At 42.0% G+C, this 21,241-nt stretch overlaps 1 protein-coding gene across 1 annotated transcript in view; it reads right to left on the bottom strand.

Moving 5' to 3' along the window:
- Positions 1-3,078: 3,078 nt before the first annotated feature.
- TMEM38B (transmembrane protein 38B) overlaps positions 3,079-21,241 on the bottom strand; it is a 27,628-nt gene continuing 9,465 nt past the window's right edge. Inside the window, exons 2-6 of the mRNA XM_025202675.1 lie at positions 19,855-20,011; positions 15,514-15,698; positions 14,109-14,196; positions 11,222-11,339; positions 3,079-7,067 (exon numbers count right to left, since the gene is read on the bottom strand). Of these exons, the coding sequence (XP_025058460.1) occupies positions 6,855-7,067; positions 11,222-11,339; positions 14,109-14,196; positions 15,514-15,698; positions 19,855-19,961 (711 nt within the window). The 5' untranslated portion in view covers positions 19,962-20,011 and the 3' untranslated portion in view covers positions 3,079-6,854. The remainder of the gene's footprint in view (positions 7,068-11,221; positions 11,340-14,108; positions 14,197-15,513; positions 15,699-19,854; positions 20,012-21,241) is intronic.

The following is a 21,241-nucleotide window of genomic DNA, read 5'->3' as shown; positions in this document are numbered from 1 at the left end:
AGAATTGCTCTTACTTTTCAGTAGACAAAAAACAAGTGAAAAATTAAAACTGGCATTCTCCAAGAGGTGCCATTCATGGTCTCTCAGTGCTTTCACTAAAGCCCTTTTCCCATCTGTTTGGGTACTTTTATGAACATAAATAATTCCCAGTAATGTTGGGCATCATTTTATGATCCTTATGTTGTGCAGTTCAGTGTTATTTTTCTTGCTTGCCCTTTGGGGGCTTAATAATTTACTCAGGAATATTACATTTCTCATATCCAGTTTCACTTATTCATAGTTTAGATTTAAATATTAGCAAGCAAGCCTCAACAGGTTCAAGGTGAGGAGTGCAGCATAAGAACATGGATAATCCACACCAACTTATCATATTCCTTTAAAATGTGACACTTGTTTAAAACCAGTACATTTTAGAAAAAATATTTTGCATCTTCAAATCTGACCCAAAACTAAGACCATACACCATAAAGGTTGCATCCTTGTAAATGTTTCTCTATCTGAAGCTTTTTTTTCTTCTTCTAAAAAAAAAGAAACAGGATATGCAAGTACATCTTAAATTCAAGGGCATATTATATTCAAAGGACTACAGTAGCCTGGTAGAATGGAAATCCATAAAGATCACACAAAACATCCATTAAATTCTTGTGTTAGCCAAGCTGAGGGGGGGAAAAAAAAGCAGTCTGTCGGGTTTTAGTATTTTGAGTTCTATCAACACCTCCCCCTTCCCCTCCCCACTAGGAAATACTTTTATTAAAGTTAATAAATGTCATCCTCAAGACACATTTAGGTTCAAGTTTTTGGCAAAGTTTGCCTACGTGGATCACTTTACCCATCCTTTGACATTGCTCTGTACTCAGGTATACTTACTGTTTATTTACATCCCAAGGCTGCAATCTGATCCAAACATACAGATCTGCATGCCCATGGAGAGCCACTGCAAAAGCTGTGGGGCTCTAAACATGTTCAAGAATCCTGCTATGTGGGTCTTTGTATTAGCAAAAGATGGGTTTAATAAAAACTATTGTCTGACTGAGTGAACAGAAATAGTTTCTAGATACACCCTTCCTTGTGCTGATCTGACTAAAGCAGAGTACTTTATTCAGGCTCTAGCTAGCATAACAGCTAGATAGGTGACCCTGAAGAGAATACAAGATCTACTGCAGATTATAGCTGCTCAACTTAATCCTTCAATTTGTCAATTGGTATAGGCATCCTAGTACAGATTAAGGGTTTTATTTATTTGTTTAGTTTGGGAATAAACTGCTAAAGGGAAAAAAAAACCCTAAATTGCACAAGATAGACCTGAAGCCTAAAGTTTGTATTCAACTGTTAGCAAGCAAGCCTCAACAGCTAGTGACTGAAGTTGCACATAAACCACTTTAAGTGATCAGAAACTGGTATAAACCTGTAACAGAACAGAAGTTCAGCACAAAAACTGCTTTCAAAATGGCCAAAATTGGTTTAAGATAAACCTGGATTGGATGTATCATCTGACTTCACTGATTTATATCAAACCGGTTTATGGAATTTCTTTCCCAAACACCCTTCCAATGCGAGGTAACTCACAGCCCCACAAAATCCCAGGATACTCTGCAGCCCTGGGCTGTGCTGTCTGCTCCAGTGGAGCAGGGCTGGGCCCACGTCCCTGCTTTCAGAGAGCCGAGGCAGTAAAGCCTCTACTCCCTAGCCTGTAACTGTGCCTGTCAGCCTGGTGGGATGGGGTACAGAACCCAGGCCCCCTAGCACAGGCCTGCACAGCACAAGGAGAGGAAAAGCTTATCACCACCACCCCCCACAAACCCTCAAGCTGGGCTGGAATCACCTTAGTTCCACCCCTCACCTGCTGCCCGTGTCCGAGGACCTGGGGGAGCAGGGAACACCGCCCCCTCCCCCCCCCGGCCAGCCCCAGCTGCGGTCTGCAAGGCATGGGGAGGGGAAAGCCTCCTCTGCAAGGCTTTTCACCCTAGAAAGCCAGCTGGGGTCCCTTGGCCCACACCCCTGCTTCACAGAGCTGAGGTAGTAACACCCCTGCTCCCTAGCCTCTGCCTGTCAGCCCAGTGGGACCATACTGAGGGGTGAGATGGGGGGGAATCCCTTCTCTGCACCAGAGGTAGGGCTCAGGGACAGGGAACCCCCTCTAAGGCTGGGGAATCTGACCAGCCCTAGGCTGGAGGGACTGTTGCCCCCTGAGAGGATAATAAGGGGTTGGGGAAGACATGCTGGCAGCCAAAGATAAGTCCTGCTCAGCTGCATTCGGGTGCCTTAGACAGTGGCTGGCAGGGTGGGAGGCATGCTCTACTATCCTCTGGCTATTGGCATGGGGCACTAAAGGAATCTGGCTGTCTTTCCAGTTTCAAAAGTGAACATCAGTTCACTTTATTATCGGTTCAGTCTATGTGGTTGAGAGAAACCTACAAAGATTGAATCGATTCAGCCTGCAGCTTTTTGATGGTCTGTACTTAGCCAACAGGTTCATAGTGAGGAACGCAGCCTAAGAACATGAATAATCCAGACTTACTTAGTGTATTCCTTTCAAGTATGAAGCATACAGAAAGCAAAGCGAAAACTCATGCAACTAAACATGCTTGTGTGTTGGAAGAAACCCAGAGCCAAATAGTAGTATAAAAAAAATGGGGGGGGGGCGCGCGTGAAGACTGGACAGGAAGAGCAGGGATTGCTGTGCTACCTCGGGTTCAAAAACACAATGCCTCATTCTGAAGCCACCATCATGTTATTCAGCATAGATCACGATACTATAGCTGATGCAATAATCTTTAAATATTGATGAATGTTCAGCATCCAGCTATTTCCCCTTTTCCCAAACACAGTGGCCACCTTCAAAAGAAGTAGTTAAAATTGAAGTAGTTTGCTCTGTTCCTCTGGAACATTTCCCCAAGTATCCCACTATTAAGTCCTTTAAAAGCAAATATTTAAGGTCCATCTCAAAAGGGAAACAATTGTTTTATGATGTTGTATTATCTTTCCATTTATTTTTCAAATAGAACATATGTTATTGGATAGGTTTGCGCTGTTCTTATGTTTTAATATGTTCAAAAAATGTAATCAAGAAAAGCAGGAAACATTTTCCACTTCTTTAATAAGAACAAAATCATCTTTACAAGTCGATATTTCATACAAAGAAAGCCATATTTTCTGCCTCAAATCTTGTAAACTTATTTAAGAATAGTCCTAAACACATTTTCACAGATCCATTTGGGCAAAAAGTGTCCAGACGTTGGCTAACGTTTCACAGTAGTACAGCAGTTCATACGCAGTATATCAAATGCAATTCTTGAACACTTGATCACAACATTATAAAGCATCTCTTAAGAAAATGAAGCATGTAAAAGTTTTAGAAATGTCACAAGACAATATTTGCTGGTGCTATTAAAACATTAGCTGCCTGTTAATTTGCAGCCTGAGTATCCAAAATCCCAGATCACCAAAGAATTGTATAAAACTGTCACCCCATTCTATTGTCTCAGCAGTCCTTACTGGAAAAAAAAATTTCCAAATTACAAGGCAAGAATGATCCTCATTTTGTCTTCTTGGCAACTAGACCAGATTTGGGCAGTGAGCTTATTTTTCTTTTCTACATTGAAGCAACCTGTTTTACTGCACTAGGCATAAGATATTAACCAGTGTTCAGATACTGGACATAATTTGAAGATTTCTAGAAGTTCAACTCACTGGAGAAGGCACTTGTAGTACCAGGGGTGTAGGTTGTTGAACCTTGTCTTGTAGTACCAGGGCATCCATCTGCCTGTTTGTGTGGTTTTTCCCTAGTTGCCAGCCCTGCAAACCAACCTAACACTGCAACCAAGCCACATGTTCTTTCCTTCATCTGCAAGTCACTTTGGCCCTTAGCAATCCTGAATTAACCTCACTACCTTCATAAAGGTATAACTGAGAAAATTTACTTAGCAATTCTGTTATTAATTCATGTAAACAATTAGGCCCAGTGTTCTCTCAGCTGACCTGGTTAGAATTAAAAGGAAGAAAAAGCATTAAAGTTATTTTGGTCACTACAATGGGTACATAATTATGAAGGTTCTACTTTAAAAGCTGAGCTCATCTAAACTCACCTATACCCTGAAAACTTTTCCTTCCCAATTTTAGATGGATACATCTCAGCTACTCTGATAACTAGACTTTACCTATGGTCCCTTCTCAGATGTGTACTGCACTTTTGCATCCACATTGTTCTCTTCCCCCGGAGTCCTCACTAGACAAATATTAAGTTTGTGAAAACTAGACTGTGAAGGGGAAAAAGACTGTCAGTGGGGGTTTTTCTCATTCTCTCCTTCCTGCAAGGCAGGGAGAATGATGCTGGCTCCGGCATGGCAGTTCCTCAGCAGCCTGAGCCTACAGATCGCTGAAGAAGAGGGTGGGGCCCGGAGGATGAGCAGGCCGGAAGAGGAGCGATGTGGCATACGTCAGGGCCAGAAGGCTCAGGAAGTGGCAAAGAATCGCCGCAGAAAGGAGGGAGCCAGGGAAGAGTGCCCCAGAGCAGCTCACCAGGAAGGTGGAGCTGTAGAGAACCTCCAGAGAGGCAGAGGGCAAGCAGCAAGCCGGGGAGCAACTTGAGAGTATTGCTGCCAGTGTGGGAGAAAACATGCTGAGGCAGAGCGGAGCCAGGAAGCTGCACATGGCTAGCCACAAGAGCTGAGCCAGCTGTGCGCCCCAGTGAAGAGTGGCTGGGTAGTCACAAGCAGCTCGCCCAGACAGCAGAGCCAGCTGTGCGCCCCAGTGAAGAGAGGGACATAGGAGGGCTCAGAGCTCCAACAGGACAGGCAGCATTGGAGCCCAGAGGTACATGGTGGGGAAGAGTGGGGACGGGAGTTGGGAGGCGACAGAAGGCCTGGTGGGGAAGCTCCATCCGGCTCTGAAGCTGATTTGAGCCCAAAAGGGAGCTGGAGTGAGAACAGTCCCTCTGGAGGGCTGAGGCCCTAGAGACAAGGTGGGGCATGAAGCCCCAGACAGCATCGAGGCTGGAAGCAATGGCCAATGGGACAGGTATCCAGAGGGCCCAACTGGGACAGAGGGGTACAGCAGGATGCTGAAGAACCCTATAACTCAGTTTGTGGCGAGAACCTAGTGGCCACAAGAGTATACCAGTGAAGGCTGATAAGTTAATTTCCTCAGTTATTGTTTAAAGAACTGCCTTATGCAAAGTGGTGATAAGAACTGCCTTACACAAAGTTGTGGGGATGTTGGCCCAGGCCAGAGAACAGCTGAGGACAAGCCAACAGCTGGAGGATAGCTTACATCAACAAAGGGCAGCATGGGTGAGAACCTATTTCCCAGGCAAGCGAACTCATAGACAACAATGCCAGTTGCAGCCCTGGATGTGGTAAGGGTGGGGTAAAGGGGAGGTTGAAGCCCCACAAAGAAACCAAATGAGTGAGTTCGCACAGGATACCTGCAAAGACTCTCCCCCAAGAAGAACATCAAGATGTGGCAGGCGAGAGGGACAACCAACAAGACATACAGGTAATGCTACTCTCAAGATCTCACTCTGACGTTGTAGTGGAGTAAGACACTAGGCAAGAGAGACCCAAACGCCTGTCATACCAACCAGTGACATAAACAAATCAAATGGAGATGCCTACTCTGACATGCAGAAAACATGCATTGTGGTATTGCCACTCACACGACAGCTTTTACAGATAATCTAGAACTGAAAGACTAGCTACTAGAAATGTAATCTGCCATAATAATATGCAAACAAGAAGCAAGAAAAAGGAAGTAGTAAAATGCAGCAGAAGCCAAGGACAACTAAAAGTTCTTCCCCATTACCACCAATGAAAACTGTTCCACCAGTGCTAGTTCCTAATTTATCTTCTTCCAAACAGAATCAGTTAAGGTAGTAAAGATTTTTAGGTTGGGAAAAATGGATGTTACTTGCAATATATCATTTCCTCCTTGTCGAAGGAAGCCCAGTTCAGAAAGCAGAAGATAATGGTGTTGCACATAGAGGATAAGATTCCATGCAAACACATCTACCCAAAACCAAAGGAGGAAGATACTACAGACTACATACCTTAATTAAAAGGTATAAATTAGCAAAGTGATATTGTTACCGCATGCAGGACAGAAGAGAAACTGAGCTTGCAAGTAACAGTGTTAACCTAAGTCAACAGGAGACATGTTAACTAGTTACAGGTCTAAATTGTTTGTTTATTTTTATAATAGTCAAAGCATTTACTTTTATTTTGAAAGTAGGAAGAAGCCTTTGCTTTAAATTAGCTGCTAGGCATAGTCAAGACCAGTGCAACATAAATGACAATAATAAGTGGTATTTTTCTTATTAAAGGCTTCTTTTTGTACACTTCCAGTTGTTCAGGGAAAAAAAAAAATTCCACTTTATTCATATTATGTGAATATTTTTAATTTCCATAATTTAAATGACAACTGTTAGAACCTTTCATACTTTGGAATATGGTACTTTTTATAGTTGGCAGTGCAAGTCCATTTCAATGAAAATGATGGCTGTGAAAATAGTGATATTACAGAAAGGTAAAGAAAAATATTTTGTCGTTATGTTTATTTAGCTTTTACCATTTAAAATTTCATAAATATAAAAATAACAATAAAATTTCATTTAGTAAAATCAGTTCTATAAAAATCTTAATCAGTACCACTTAAAATCCAACATGATACAGATTTGCAACATCTAAATTGCAGTTTACAGAAGTTACTCTTAAGGTTAGCCACCTTACAGCAGTGCAACACCTACAACTGCCATTCTTGCTGCACATATTTTCTTTAAAAGTTCTCTTTTCACATCATTTGAAAAACAGAATGGTCTTGGAGTAGTATGGCCACAACAGAATATGAAGACTTTTGGCCACTTATTCCACTTTCTTCACTTGTCTTTTCTTAGCACCATCACTGTTCTCTCTAGTGGAAGGGCTGTCACAGGATGAAGAGGTGCTAGAGGAAGATAATTTGGCTTCGCTCTTCATGTTAGATGGAGGGTGTTGCCAACCAAAGAGCATGCGGCCCAGTACAGCTTCAAAGGGAGCAAATGGAGATATTGCAGATGGTGTTAACATCATAGTTACCTAAAAAGAACATACCACATTAAATAAGAAAACTTCAGTTTTTCAAGCAATCTACATACAGACAAGCTTGCATAATTAATACATGTAACAAGTGCCACCCAAATAAATGGTTTAGTATAGTGTAAATCTATACACTGCACTAATAATTGTCCCATTTCACCGTCAGGTTACACACTTAGGTTTGCTAAAGCAAAATGCTTCTATTTTTAATGCCATGCCCACAGATTTGTAGTAGCAAACAAGAACAAGGATAATTTAGGTGTTTTAGAGCTGCTCCACAAACTTGCACCAAGCACTCAGCACTGAATTCTACAAACCCTGTTAATTAGGGAACAGAGTGGCCCACATTCTACATAAGTGTTTTGTAGCTTCTGGTGCAATCTTAATAAAAGTAAGTGCATTTTAACTAAGATAAGCAGTAAACAATGCCAAAGTAGCTACTTCAAAATTAGACTGAAATATAGTGAATAAGCTTTTCTTGCATACATTTAATCAAGCTAAGCTTGGACACGTGATGGAGGAGTGAATGAGAATGATGAAATAAGAACTCCCTGATGACAGAGGGGGAAAAAAAGGGAGGGGAAGGTTAATGCCCTGCTAGGCTACCAGCCATGATTTCCATACCATTACAAGAATGCTTCGCTGCTAGTGTAAAGTCAAAAGCTAAAAGCTTCACAATATTAAAGAGCCATTACTGAAAAATGCTTCTAGCCATAATTGGTAACAAAGAATAATTTACCTGTAGCAGTCTTCCAGATTATGGGTCTAATCCAGGACTGAACCTTTCAAACTACAAAGCCTCGCTCATGTTCAGAAGACATACTATCAATTCAAGTAAGGGCTTTGCTGAATTAAGTCCTAATTAGATTGCTAAATGGGAGCCATATGCCTCATCCTGATCTTAGCACATCTCCAATAAAAACACCAATATATACCCTGCCCACACAAGTAAGCAATTTTTATCCCTAAACCAAGATGTCTGATCACAGGTGTATGCTTATAGAGGTGCAATTCTAAACCACACCATGGAAACAGCAAATTTTAAACATCCCTTTAAAATCAGCTGATGTTCAGAAGCGATAGCTGTATGATTGCTCAGGGCTCCAGTATGAAACTGCAGAAGGCCTGTTGAAAGTCTCTGAATTAAGGTCAGAGGGAAGAGCAACAAGGATGATGTCATGGTGGGCTACGGCTATAAACCACCAGACCAGGAGGATAAGATAGATGAAGCTTTCTACAGACAACTAGAGGAAATTTCCAGATCACAGGCCCTGGTTCACCTGGGGGACTTCAATCACCCTGACATGCTGGGAAGGCACTACAGCACTGCACAGGCAATCTAGGAAGTTTTTGGAAAGCATTGGGGACAACTTCTCAGTGCAAGTGTTGGAGCAGCCAACTAAGGGCTGTGCTCTTCTTGACCTGCTGCTCACACACAGGGAAGAACCAATGGGGGATGTAGAAGTGAATGGCAATTTAGGCATCAGAGACCATGAGATAATTGAGTTCAGGATCTTGACAAAAGGAAGAAAGGAGAGCAGCAGAATAAGGACCCTGGACTTCAGAAAAGCAGACTTGGACTCACTTAGGGAAGTGATGGGCAGGATCCCCTGAGAGGTCAGTCTGATGGGGAAAGGAGTCCAGGAGAGCTGACTGTACTTTAAAAGAAACCTTACTAAGGGCACAGGAACAGACCATCCCAATGTGCAGGAAGAACAGTTAATATGGTAGGCGACCAGCTTGGCTTAGCAGAGAATCTTTCAGTGAGCTTAAACAGAAAAAGGAACTTCCAAGAAGTGGAAACTTGCGCAGACGACTAGGGAGGAGCATAAGAATATTGCTCAGGCATGCAGGGAAGAAATCAGGAAGGCCAAAGCACAATTGGAGTTGCAGCTAGCAAGGGTGTGAAGGATAACAAGGGTTTCTACAAGTAAGTTAGCAACAAGAGGAAGGTCAGGGAAAGTGTGGGTCCCTTACTGAATGGGGGAGGCAACCTAGTAACAGATGAGGAAAAGGCTGAAGTTATCAATGCCTTTTTTACCTCAGTCTTAACAGGCAAGGTCAGCTCCCAGACTACTGCACCAGGCAACACAGTTTGGGGAGGTGGTGAGCAACCAACAGTGGTGAAAGAACAGGTTAGGGAATATTTAGAAAAAGTTGGACACATACAAGTCCATGAGGCCAGCTGCAATGCATCTGACAGTGCCGAGGGAATTGGCTGATGTGATTGCAGAGCTGCTGGCCATTATCTTTGAAAAGTCGTGGCAATCAAGGGAAGTCCTAGATGACTGGAAAAGGGCAAGTATAGTGCCCGTCTTTAAGAAAGGGAAGGAGAACTACAAATCAATCAGCCTCACCTCAGTCCCCAGAAAAACCATGGAACAGGTTCTCAAGGAATCCATTTATAAGCACTTGGAAGAGAAGAAAGAGATCAGGAACAGTCAGCATGGATTCACCAAGGGCAACCTGACAGCCATTTACGATGAGACAACTGGCTCTATGGATGCGGGGAAAGAAGTGGATGTGATATACCTTGGCTTTAGCAAGACTTTTGATATGGTCTCCCACTGCATTCTTGCAAGCAAGCTAAGAAAGTATGGGGTGGATGAATGGACTGTATGGTGAAAAGAAAATTGGCTTGATCAATGGCTCAAGGTCTAGTTGGCAGCCAATATCAAGTGGAGTGCCCCAGGGGTCAATCCTGAGGCTGGTTTTATTCAATAGCTTTATTAACTATCTGGAAGATGGTATGGAGCATATTTTCAGCAAGTTCACAGATGAAACCAAGGTGGGAGGAGTAGTCGATATATACTAGGGTAGGGCCAGGATTCTGAGTGACCTAGACAATTTGGAGAACTGGGCCAAAAGAAATCTCATGAGGTTCAACAAGGACAAGTGCAAATCCTGCGCTAGAAGAATCCCATGCACTGCTACAAGCTTGGGACCAAGCAGCACCCCCAGGTCATTTTCTGCAGAGGGTACAGTGGACAGTAAGCTGAATGAGTCAACAGTGTGCCCTTGTTCCCAAAAAGGCTAATAGCATAGTGGGCTGCATTAGTAGGAGTGTTGCCAGCAGATTGAGGGAAGTAGTTGTTCCCCTGTATTCTGCACTAGTGAGGCCACATCTGGAGTACTGTCTCCAGTTTTGGGCCCCCCACTACAGAAAGGATGTCAACAAGTTGGAGTGTCCAGCGGAGGGCAGTGAAAATGGTTAGGGGCCTGCAACACAAATTCTTAGGAGAGGCTGAGGGAAAAGGGGTTTATTTAGTCTGCAGAAGCAAAGACTGAGGCAGGAATTGATAGCAGCCTTTAAACTACCTGAAGGGTGGTTACAAAGAAGATGGAGCTAGACTCTTCTCAGTGGTGACAGATGATAAAGCAAGGAGCAATGGTCTCAAGTTGCAGCAAGGGAAGTTTAGGTTGGATATTAGGAAAAAAATCTCTCACTAAGAGTAGTGAAGCACTAGAACAAGTTGCCTGGACAGGCAGTAGAATCTCCATCCTTGGAGGTTGTTAAGACCCAGCTTGACAAAGCCCTGGCTGGAATGATTTGGTTGGAGGTGGTCCTGTTTATAACAGGGGGTTGGATTAGATGATTTCTTGAGGTCCCTTCCAACCCTAGATTTGCTATAATTCTATGATACATAAAGCAAACCTGCAACCAACTAACCCACTCTACAGCCTTGTCCGCACAGTCAGTAAATGTACTAAGACATTGTTTGTATAGTGGCTTAGCAACACGATTCAACTGTCTGCCCCAGCAGAAACTACTCCCATTTGCAGCTCTCCTAAATTTTCAGACACTTGTCACATCCCCTAAATCAGACCGTCCAGAGACAGGGGCTATACTGCCTGCACACCGAAAGGACATCTCCCACAGGAGTCTGCAAAGGAACTCCATTTCCTTTGCAATTGGGACCAATTCTTTTCTGTGTGTTGGGTCCTGGTGTAAATTAGGTTGACTCCATTCACTTCAGTTAAGCAACACAATGTTCATCAACTGATACTGAACAGATCTCAATTTTTCCTTTTCTGAAGCAAGTGATATTTCAGTAGGCAACCAGTTAATTGTGCTTCTTGCTCTAAAGCACTGTAAACAAAATACAGTTGTGTAATTATTTTAAAATATATGCACTGTACTTCTAAATTCTTACCTTTGTAACTACTAGAAAGATGGTATAAAAGAACATAAGGCTGTGTCTCGCTATTGGCAGGCTCTGGGTATGTTGCAGTGTGAAGAGTATGGCTCCTACCAGAGTTACCTTTACAGGGCTGGAAAGCAAACATGGTGTGTGAATTTCTCACCTTCACCCTCCGATTGAAACAGTTACCTGGAGCACAAGTATTGGGTGGCCTTTTCCCCCCCCGTGCAACACATACAACTCGTAACTAAGGCCTTGCCTGAAAATGAAAGGTTAAAATTTTGTTGCAAGAAATTTTAAAGATTAATTATGAGATTTGTTAATAGATTAAAGAAATCATATCATGTGACCTTTCCATTTCAGAAAAAAAATGGTTTGTTTTCTCTGTTTTACTAACAATATATTCAATTTGCTTTGCCTTTCACAAGCCCTTTTCTCCTCTCACTATTAAGTGGTCTCAAATATTTATGTTCTTAAAGAAGGTATCCAAACACATCATTCTTTTTTTCTTCCACAAGAATTTTGAACAATTCTTTTGGCACATACAGCACAAATCTATTCCCAGATCAAGGCATGTTGCACCTGTGCACTCAACTACATTCACATTAGTCCTACACTACTTCCAGTTCAGGAACACAGGAGGCCTGGCATGTCTTTCTATAGCATTGTTTTGTGGAATACAAATGAGTCTTCAATTCAGGGCTAAGGGTATAAAGGACAGCTTCTGGTGTGCTCTAGAACTTGCTTTCTATGGGGGTTGGGGGAAAACAGACACATAGTTTGACACCTTAAAATGTTACCTATCTAAAAAATCTTACCCTGTTAAGGCATATGATCAGTTTGACGATGAAACTTTCAATTATTCTTTTAGGCTTCATAATCTCTGCATGGTGCCACACATAATTAGAACTTAGCAATAAACTCCAGTGCATGTTGTACCAGAATTTATTGCTCCCGGGTACAGCATTTGCATCTGGGACTGCAACACATTGAGCCAGGGCAGAGCAACCCGGGCTGGCAGGGAGATCTGGGGAAGTCTGCCTGCCAGCCGGGATCTGCTCCACGACTCTGCCCCAGCTTAATGTGCTGTGGAGGGGCTGACTGGGACTGGAGGGTACTACAGTGGGGGGCTAGCTGGCGCACAGCCCCCGCACTGTAGCATGCTTGTGCCCGAACCAGACTGGGTCACTCTCTACACGTGTGTTTCAGCGCACATAACTACTCCGATGTAGGATATTTGTCCCAGACAGTACTATCCTACAGCGGAGTTAATAAATTTACTGCACCCTAATACAGGTGCATGTATAAACAGTGACACTTTACTGCAGAGCTAGTTAGTCAGCTCCATAGTTAAGTGCACATATGTAGATGCAGCCTCCGCTCACTTAATGCATCTGGAATGTTTTTTGTGATCAAAAGTTCAACTTTACTCTTACATTTATATTTGCAATCCTGTGCTCCAAGACTTGTCCAATTGTTTCTCAAACCCCTCTAGATTAATAAATTTATCTTTATAACCACCAACCATTGGGAAAAAGTTGCCATGGGTATTCTTACAACATTTCAAGCCAGGACTGGTGTGTGTCCAACTTCTCATTGTCCTGGCATACTGAGCATATGCTTTTAGTCTTTGCAATACAACAGTTTGGTATTTACAACTATATTCTTTTGCTCAGAAATTTAAATAGGAAAGTAGCTACATTGCATCAAACTGAGTAAAACCATTTTTCCACCAAGTATGAAAAATGTAGATCACTAGAGAGTAGCTGACACCATAAGCTTTGAAGAGCCTTCCTTTTAGAAATAATTCTGCTCATATATTTTGAATTGCTGTTCTGTCATTCTTTATTACCAAGGACAGCTGGATGAAAACAGGATTTTGAAGTATTTACCTGTTCCTGCTGCTTTTCTCACACCAGAAGTCATAACCTTGTTTTTGAAACAGTTATTTCCATGGAAGCCAAATAGGAAGTCACATGGGGAGGCAAACTAGTTTAAAAATGCCCACAATGGGCTTATCTGCCCTTGCAGTAGTAATTTGTGGTCTACTACTCAATTTCACTTCACTTTTTCTTCAGGCAGAAGCTAAATTGTTTAATATTCCCATTTTACCCTCTGGAGACCACTAGCAGCATCTATCTTTTAATAGAAAGATATTGCTGTAGCTAAAATATTTAATAGTTGATTTGCATATGACCAGAAAGGCGAGGAACTTTTTTCATTTGTTTGTTTGTTTTTTGGAGGGAGTGCATGTTCGTGTTCAGTGTTGAAAGTGACCAGACTCTTGGAAACTGAGATCATCTACTTACTTTCAGAACCACAAAGCAGCAGAAGAATCATATGCTTCATTCACAATACCCTGCCACACTCGATTCAGGTCAGAAACATAGTGAATGAATATTTTTAGAAGAGTTTTGCCTTGCCGATTCAGACAGTTGCCAATTGTAATTAGCTGTCTTTGCAAACTGACAATGTTTCATCTGGACACCCAGGCTTTGGTAATACCCATAGTCTCTCCTGCCTTTTCCCCTCATAGCATACTAAGGACTTTTTGTATCAAGACTGAAGCTTGTGATGGGATGCTTTATGGCTGTGCTAGAGAGCCTGAAATATTCTTGCAAACACTTCCAGACAAAATACTTCTTGTCTTGTTGTTTGCAAACCACAAGGGACTGGACTCTGTAACCCAAGAGGTCTCTTCCAGTCTGTGTTCCTATGAAGTGATATGATGAGTTAATGGTCTCAGAGAGGTCAAGCAAATGGTAAAGCTTTAGACTGAATTTATAAGCAGTGCCCTCACATTTATTTTCAAAAGCTCAACCAAGGAAGTTAGCCTGAATGTGGGAAAAAACAAGGTTTTCAAAATTATTCTTGTTGCAATATGGTTTTATCAACTTACTAAGACATCTTCAGTAGCTCATTACTTTCAGGTTTCCAGATACCTCTCACCAATTGTTCAAAGTTAGAGATTAAGCCACCACCAGCTCCTGAAAATGCAATAAGGTAAAACATGTCAGTGCTACCATCTTAATGATTTAGTAGCTAGGAGCGCCCTTGATGAGCTGCAAAATCCCCCACTAACTTCAGGGGAACATGATCTGGTGCCAGAAATGAAGATTTAGACAAAGATTAGGCAAAACTTTCAGTGGTAACTTGCTTAACCAGTTACTAATGTAAGATACCTTAAAGAACCAGTTGCTAAAAACCTCCCCTTTGAAAGTCAGGTATTGTAAGAATAAGCACACAAAATAAAGGCTTAGACACATCTGAAGTCACTGGTCCATTAATTTAGGGCATTATATTCCATTTATTCAGAGGAAGGCAGATTTGAATCTCTACGCAGATCGTACATTGTTGTTATATATGAGGGCATTTAAAAAAATAACACCAATTTCAAAATAAAACAATTGTGTAATGATCATTTGCTGGATCACATCACTCCTCTACATAACTTGTAAGTGATGGGTGCATTTGGCAATGCCCCATCCATGATCTCTACTACTGTGTAGTGTTACCACTTACTGCACACAAAAGAGTTTTATTTCGAAGTTACCATTATTTTTCAAACAACCTCATACTACAGTGACCTCTGTATTCAGAGTCTAAACTCTCCATTATGAGAAGTTAAAGTCTGAGGATTATAAGAAACATATGCACAGATTAATATACTGTGGAAGAAGAGAAGCAACTGAAGTGTTGCAGTCTGACTGATCAATAGGCTTTATGAACAACTGACACAGCAAAAGTTGCAATCACTTCTGGTGACAACTTGTCTTTGCACTCCTATAAAGTGCAGAACTTCAGTGAATACTCCTGGCTATAGAGTACTAACATTGCCATTGAGTTTTACAATAGATTTCTAGGTATGATAGGTAGTTTAGGAAATAACTCAATTACACAAATGTATCTGTTTATTAAAAGTCTTAAGACATAAGAAACGTTAAATAAAGCAGCATTCCAGCCATCCAGAAATGCAAGAGCTTTAAGAGCTACTTTAAAAAATAGCTTAATTACACAGCAGGCCCATCAGTTCTTTTTGCCAATGATCACTCATCCTAATAATCCTTACACTCATCCTTAAACTGTGACAGATGTGGCTCCCTTCAAAATCATTCAATGCTATTCCTAATGTGAGCAGAGAAATTGGCTACACTAGCTTTCCCTCCTTGAGGGGCAACAGTTTGTATTTAAGGCAACATCCCTGCAAGACAGGATATAGTGATACAGCTAAGACTAGAGATCTGGTTATGTCAGTAGAACTTTAAATATCGCAATTCATCAGAACAAGGTATTTTATACACTACCTCTAGCCCAGCCAACAGCTACCATGATAAGCCAGGCATTTTTGTAGTGGCTGTTCGCATGTGTGATTCCACCTGTTATCTTCCAAGTCCTAGTCACTTCTTTCATTCCTGCAACCATCAGTCGAAGAGGCAGAAAGGAAAAGCATCGGTAGAATATATCTTGTGGACAATAAAATACTAGATACCTGAAATTTAAGAGAAAGTTTCCAGTTATTCATTAAAGTCTCTTCACTAAGCATGATCTCATTCCCTACAGTCTCTTAAGAGGCTTCATTATAATAGACAGCACATTGAAATGTTCTGCAACTTAGACAGTTTTTACTTGCAACTTAAGTTGTAAATATATACATACACATATAAAAATGTATATAATTTCCAACATACCCATTCTAAAGACTCCTTATAGTCCCCCACATCATTAGTCATATTTACCAAACCTCCCTTAATATGCCCTAGAACAAATATTCAAATTACACTTCTCTTCACCAACTACGTTCTTTATTTCTGTCCAGCTTCGTTAGTTCACAATTTAAATACCTGAGTTTTTGGTTAATATAAGAAATTTACTTACATTCTGATACTTAACAATTCTTGACAGCAACACAAGATATAACTTTAGCAAGACTGCCACCACTTGTTACTGTCAATGCCAACTGTGAGCTGTCCTCAAATGCATCTAATATCTTATTGTGACCAGCGCTTCTTAGTCTGTTTAACTTCTAGATTTTGTGGCTAAAAGTGCTTTATTTTTTTTAAATGCTTTAAATGAACTTAGTACAGTGTTCATAACTTGAACACTGAACTACAATCACGAGTTTCACTTTATCAAGAATGGGCTTATTTAGCCAACTATTTCCACTGCAAACAAGATGGTCTCAATGTAGGTGGGCATCCAGGATAGTCAGGATTGCCTAAAACAACAGAGTTTGGGGGTTGTTTTTTTTTAAGAAGCCAGTAAGATTAAAAGCTAGACACATCCCTATGCAACTAAATCTTCATTTTCTTAACCCTTTCAATCGCTTGTAAATATTTGAACTGTAGTATTGGTTTATTGGCATGTATTGTAGATTTTGCGTTCCTTCATAGATATTTGGCATTTACACAGAGCCAAAGACTCCAAAGATTTGTTGTTATTGGGTTTTTTAAAGTTTGGAAAGAGAACATCTACCCATTTTTCTTGCACTGCAAAAGGAAGTAGAAGGCATTTGAGGAAGAAGAAGACATTCTACATATAGGACAGATAAGTTCTTAAGCATCTCCCTGCAGGTTTTGGCTTCTCCATCCTGTCCTGTCCATCTAGGATCAAGGAAACAGTTCAATTCCAGCAAAGAACAAACCTTCCTCCTTCTGTCTCCCCTACCAGCAATTACAGTTCAGCCCTCAATTGTGTCATTTAGATTAGTCACAGGCAACAACAGAGAAAGTCACATTCCATAGATTTCAAGAGCTATGAAGGCATGACAGACTTGTAGCCTTGCAAGGAATTGTGCTTCTCTTTATAAGGAGGAGCCAAGTTACTACCTTCCCAAGAAGGAAGTGGTCACAAACAAAGCAGAGCACCACCTATCAAAACACATTGTCCTTTCCTGTTAGGACAGCTGTTTGAGTTCCCCAGAGGCTGGATTAGTTTCTCAGTAGCTCACATCCAGGTCCATCTTGGGCAGCAATAGAACACCAAACAGATTTAAGTGTACAACTCCCAGTGTAGCTAGTTTAAAGCACTGAATAAATGAATCTGTCAGAACAAATTAAAGAAAAAGATAGAGAACATTTCAACATTTAGAAGGACTTCCTATCCCTTCACTTGAAGGCTTTAATGTGTATTAATGCATTGTCACAAGCTGCATTACTGCACATTTGTCCAAATAAGCACTGCTGAATCTACTTTTGGAACTGACTGATGGTCTTCCTCCTCACATAAGGAAACTATTTAATTCAAGTTATGCAAAAAAAGTGACCTCGCTACATTGCACAAGTGTAGATGCAGAGCCACTACTGGGAAAGGGGGTCATGAATAGTCAGTCAATTAAAAACTTGGATACTAACTAAATGCCTATCTATGCCCAGATCTTCGACTGAAGTTGGATTAGGAGATAGATATATTTATACACTTTTGCCTTCTTCAGTGAAGTGTTCTGAGAAAAGGCAACAACTCTGCATGCCGCTATGGTCAGCTACAAATAATCACATCTGCACTGAAACAGATGTTAAACATGCTAAATGGCTAATAATCAAAGTAATATAATGAATTCAGCTCAGAATGATCTTGTTCCACCAAAACATTTTTGTAACACTTTAACAAAAAGCTGAGACCCAACCTATGTGTGGTTTGTATAAATTAGGAGGCAAGCACTACCCGTTGCCATTGCATTTCCAACCCATTTGATACAATTCAGCTACCTCCAGCCAGATAGAGGCAATGCTTGGTCGTGTTTTACTGTGCAGATGTAGTCATAAAATCACGTAACTCAAGTAAGTGTCTTAATATTCAATAACTCTTAAATGTTCACTTTCATGGCACACTCGTCACATTGATGTAACCACGAGCCTGGCAAGTGGTTCCTTTATACAGGCATTCTGCAGAATGACAGTGTTTACACTTCAGATATACTGAAAAAAACCTAATGTATTTTGTAAAGGAATGCAAATACATTTTAGGAAAAAAAATGCAGTTTTACTTTACTGCAAAGAAGAGTTTTGACTTAGTATTTTACACTACTCAAGCTATAAAAATAGGCAGACTTAAATTAAGATTGTAGATTAAGTATTCTGTAGAAAAGTGGTATAGCTATCCATAGTACTACTCCTGTTATTTTCCATGCTTCTAATCTCTTGTGTTATGGTATATTCTGAGAGCTACCAGTAGATGTTGCTGTTCTACATTACCCAAAAAAACTGTAAAATGCCTGAGTAACACTTAGTTCATGAGTACTAAATGCTAAAATAAAGTAGATAAAGTTCTCATTTGATCTTGATTCTATCATTAATGTAATAACAAAAATGACATCTTGCAGAATAGTTCTTAAAGTTTAAAAATATTTTGATTTGTCATTGGTATCACACTCCTTTTTCATTTAAGGGTAATAAAGTTTAAATATCTTCTAGATATTAAAGGGACATTCAGTTTTAAAATATACCACTTTTTAGATCTCTCCACTTACTATTATGATATTCAAGACTACTATGAAAAATTACTGATTAGTTCATGTTGTGCATATGATAGTTTGTCTGGTCAGTTTCACTGTTTTTTCCTGGATGCAAACATGGAATCTTTCTGAATGCATCTCACATCAACAATAAAAACTACTATTGGCAAGTTGTCTTTATTTTTAAAAGTTACAATTATAAAACCTCCAGGGGAACTGAAGGGGTTCCCACCCCCACCCAAATGCTTCTAAATCATATGGAAGCCTATTAGGTTTCAAACAGACAGCATATAAGCAGTCAAATAAGTTTTCTTGAAGTACATCGGGAAAACTAAGTTATAAATAGTGAGTTACAAGGTTGAAATTTACAAGTTGCTACCTCTCTCAGTGGCAAATGTAGGAGTACTAGAAAAGCAACATTTTCATAACAAAGTAAAGAAAGTGCACCACTATGCAATGAGCTCTCAGAGTGGTCAGGCTAGAAACAGATGTCATCGTTGTGCCTCCATACAAAAGCCAAGCAAACAGATGTCCACGCCTTTTGCTGCACCACAAATGCCAAAAATTTGTATCCGTGAGAGAAGTAGTGAAAGTTTGTCTCCCAGAGCTGCCTGTGTTCTTAAGGCGTCTTGGGCAGATGCTGCTGGGGCTTCAGGGGCCTGATCCCACACACCCAGGAAATTCACGTTCCTGGCCATGCAGAACTGGGTCTATGATAGGCCTGCAGCCCAGGTTCCCCCATTTGCAGAGGCATGTCCAGAAATCAGGACACACATTGCGTTTCTGCACCCCAACTCAGGGTGCGTGTCCAGACACGGGAAACCCAAGCAGAGGCAGTCCCAGGGCTTCAGCAGCCCTATACCTGCCATGAGATTCCCAGGAGGGAACCTAGGATTCCCCTGTTTGCATCTGTACCATAGGATCAGGCCTCCTAAGCCTCAGGAGCGGTGGCTCAACTCTGCAGGATAATGGGTGACATCTGCGTCGCACAATGAAGATCAGCTGTGCCAGGACACATGCTGGCACAACTGATCTGCTTCATTTGGCAACATATGTTTATAGCCTCAATGCCCAGCCCTGAGAAGAGTTTTAGGCTACATTTCCAATTTAGGCAAAACTTTATCAGTCTTATGTTCACAGTCAAACATGGAAAGACCAAAGTATTTATTTACATTGTACAATTGTGACTGCTTACCAGACTAACGATGCAAGTAAGACATTTGTGCTGTTTGCAAGGAACCCTACTGGAGACTCAGCAAGCATCAAGGAGGATAAAACAGAGCCACCAAAGCAGTGAAGCATAGTACTAACCCAGCATGCAATAGGGCTCTGATAGGATATTTCCACTGCTCCTGAAATGAAACAGAGTAAAAAACAGTCATCATAAGAAGGGACACCAAATATTAAATTTAAAAACACTTTTCATTTATTTGTAATGTTATCCAAGCCATTTATACACTGAACAAAATAAACCACTAAGATTGCATATAATGGAATATACAGGCAATCTATACATAAGGGCTTAATCTGTCTGTCTGCCTGCCTGTCCGTCCGTCCGTAACGTTCTTGGGGGGCGTGGCTCCAGCCAGTGCTACATCAAGAATACCCGTCAAGAATGACAAGCAGGGACAGAGCACCGCCACCCACCACCCTGTGCCAATGCCACCTCCCAGGGGGATGGGGCAAGACACGGAGGCAGAGGTGGTGCGCAGTTGGGCACGAAGCGGCAGCCGCATGGGGCAGTGGGTGGCGACGCTGGCTGCCACATGCAAGCTTCCCTCCCCACCCCCCATTCGAGCCCGCTTCTCCCTTCCCTCCTGCTTCTTGGGGTCTGGGCCCATTGCCCCCCACTCCCTGCTGGAGCGGCAGGGGGAGGGGAGGAGCAGGCTCAGGGCTACCACATCAGGCTGCGCCGGGCCCACTTCTCCCCCCCACCCCTGCTGCAGCAGGCCAGCTTCTCCCCCTGCTCAGGCTCACTCTTCCTCCCCGCCAGCATCAGGCTTGGGTCCACTCCTCCCCTCCCCCTACTGCCACTGCTGTGGTGCACCCACTCCTCCCCACACCCGCGTCAGCCCTGCTCCTCCCCCAACCACCACTGCGTCAGCCCATGTCAGCCCTGCAGGCAGCGATGACATTAGAGGGGAAGGGCAGGCCGAGGCCAGTGCTAGTGGCCTTGCCTCCCCCCACGCTGCCATCACCTACAAGGAGCAAGGGATGGGGGGGACAAAGCCAGCTCCAGTGGCCTCGCCCCTCCCCCTCTGCTCCATCGCCACCACCTGCAGGGAACAGATCTGCTCCATCCACTCCGTTGCCACCGCCTCCAGGGAGCAGGGGGAGGATGGGGGAGGTCAGCAGCTGGCCTCACCCCTGCCCCCTGTGTCCCACCATCATGGCCATGCGCTGCCACTTGTCCGAACACTTCTTCGCAAAGGGATTGGCTGTTTGTCAGCCAATCAGAGCGCGAATACAGACAGACAGACAGACAAAGGCTTTTATAGTATTAGAATACTTTTGTGTCTCTTTCTTGATTCAAACTAATGTTGTTGCCCCGCCCCACCTTTTTTTTTTTTTTTTATTTCCCT

This window comes from Alligator sinensis, unplaced genomic scaffold, assembly GCF_000455745.1.
Source record: "Alligator sinensis unplaced genomic scaffold, ASM45574v1 scaffold560_1, whole genome shotgun sequence".
NCBI classification, from domain to species: Eukaryota; Metazoa; Chordata; order Crocodylia; family Alligatoridae; genus Alligator; species Alligator sinensis.
This window is presented reverse-complemented; position numbering and strand designations above follow the sequence as displayed.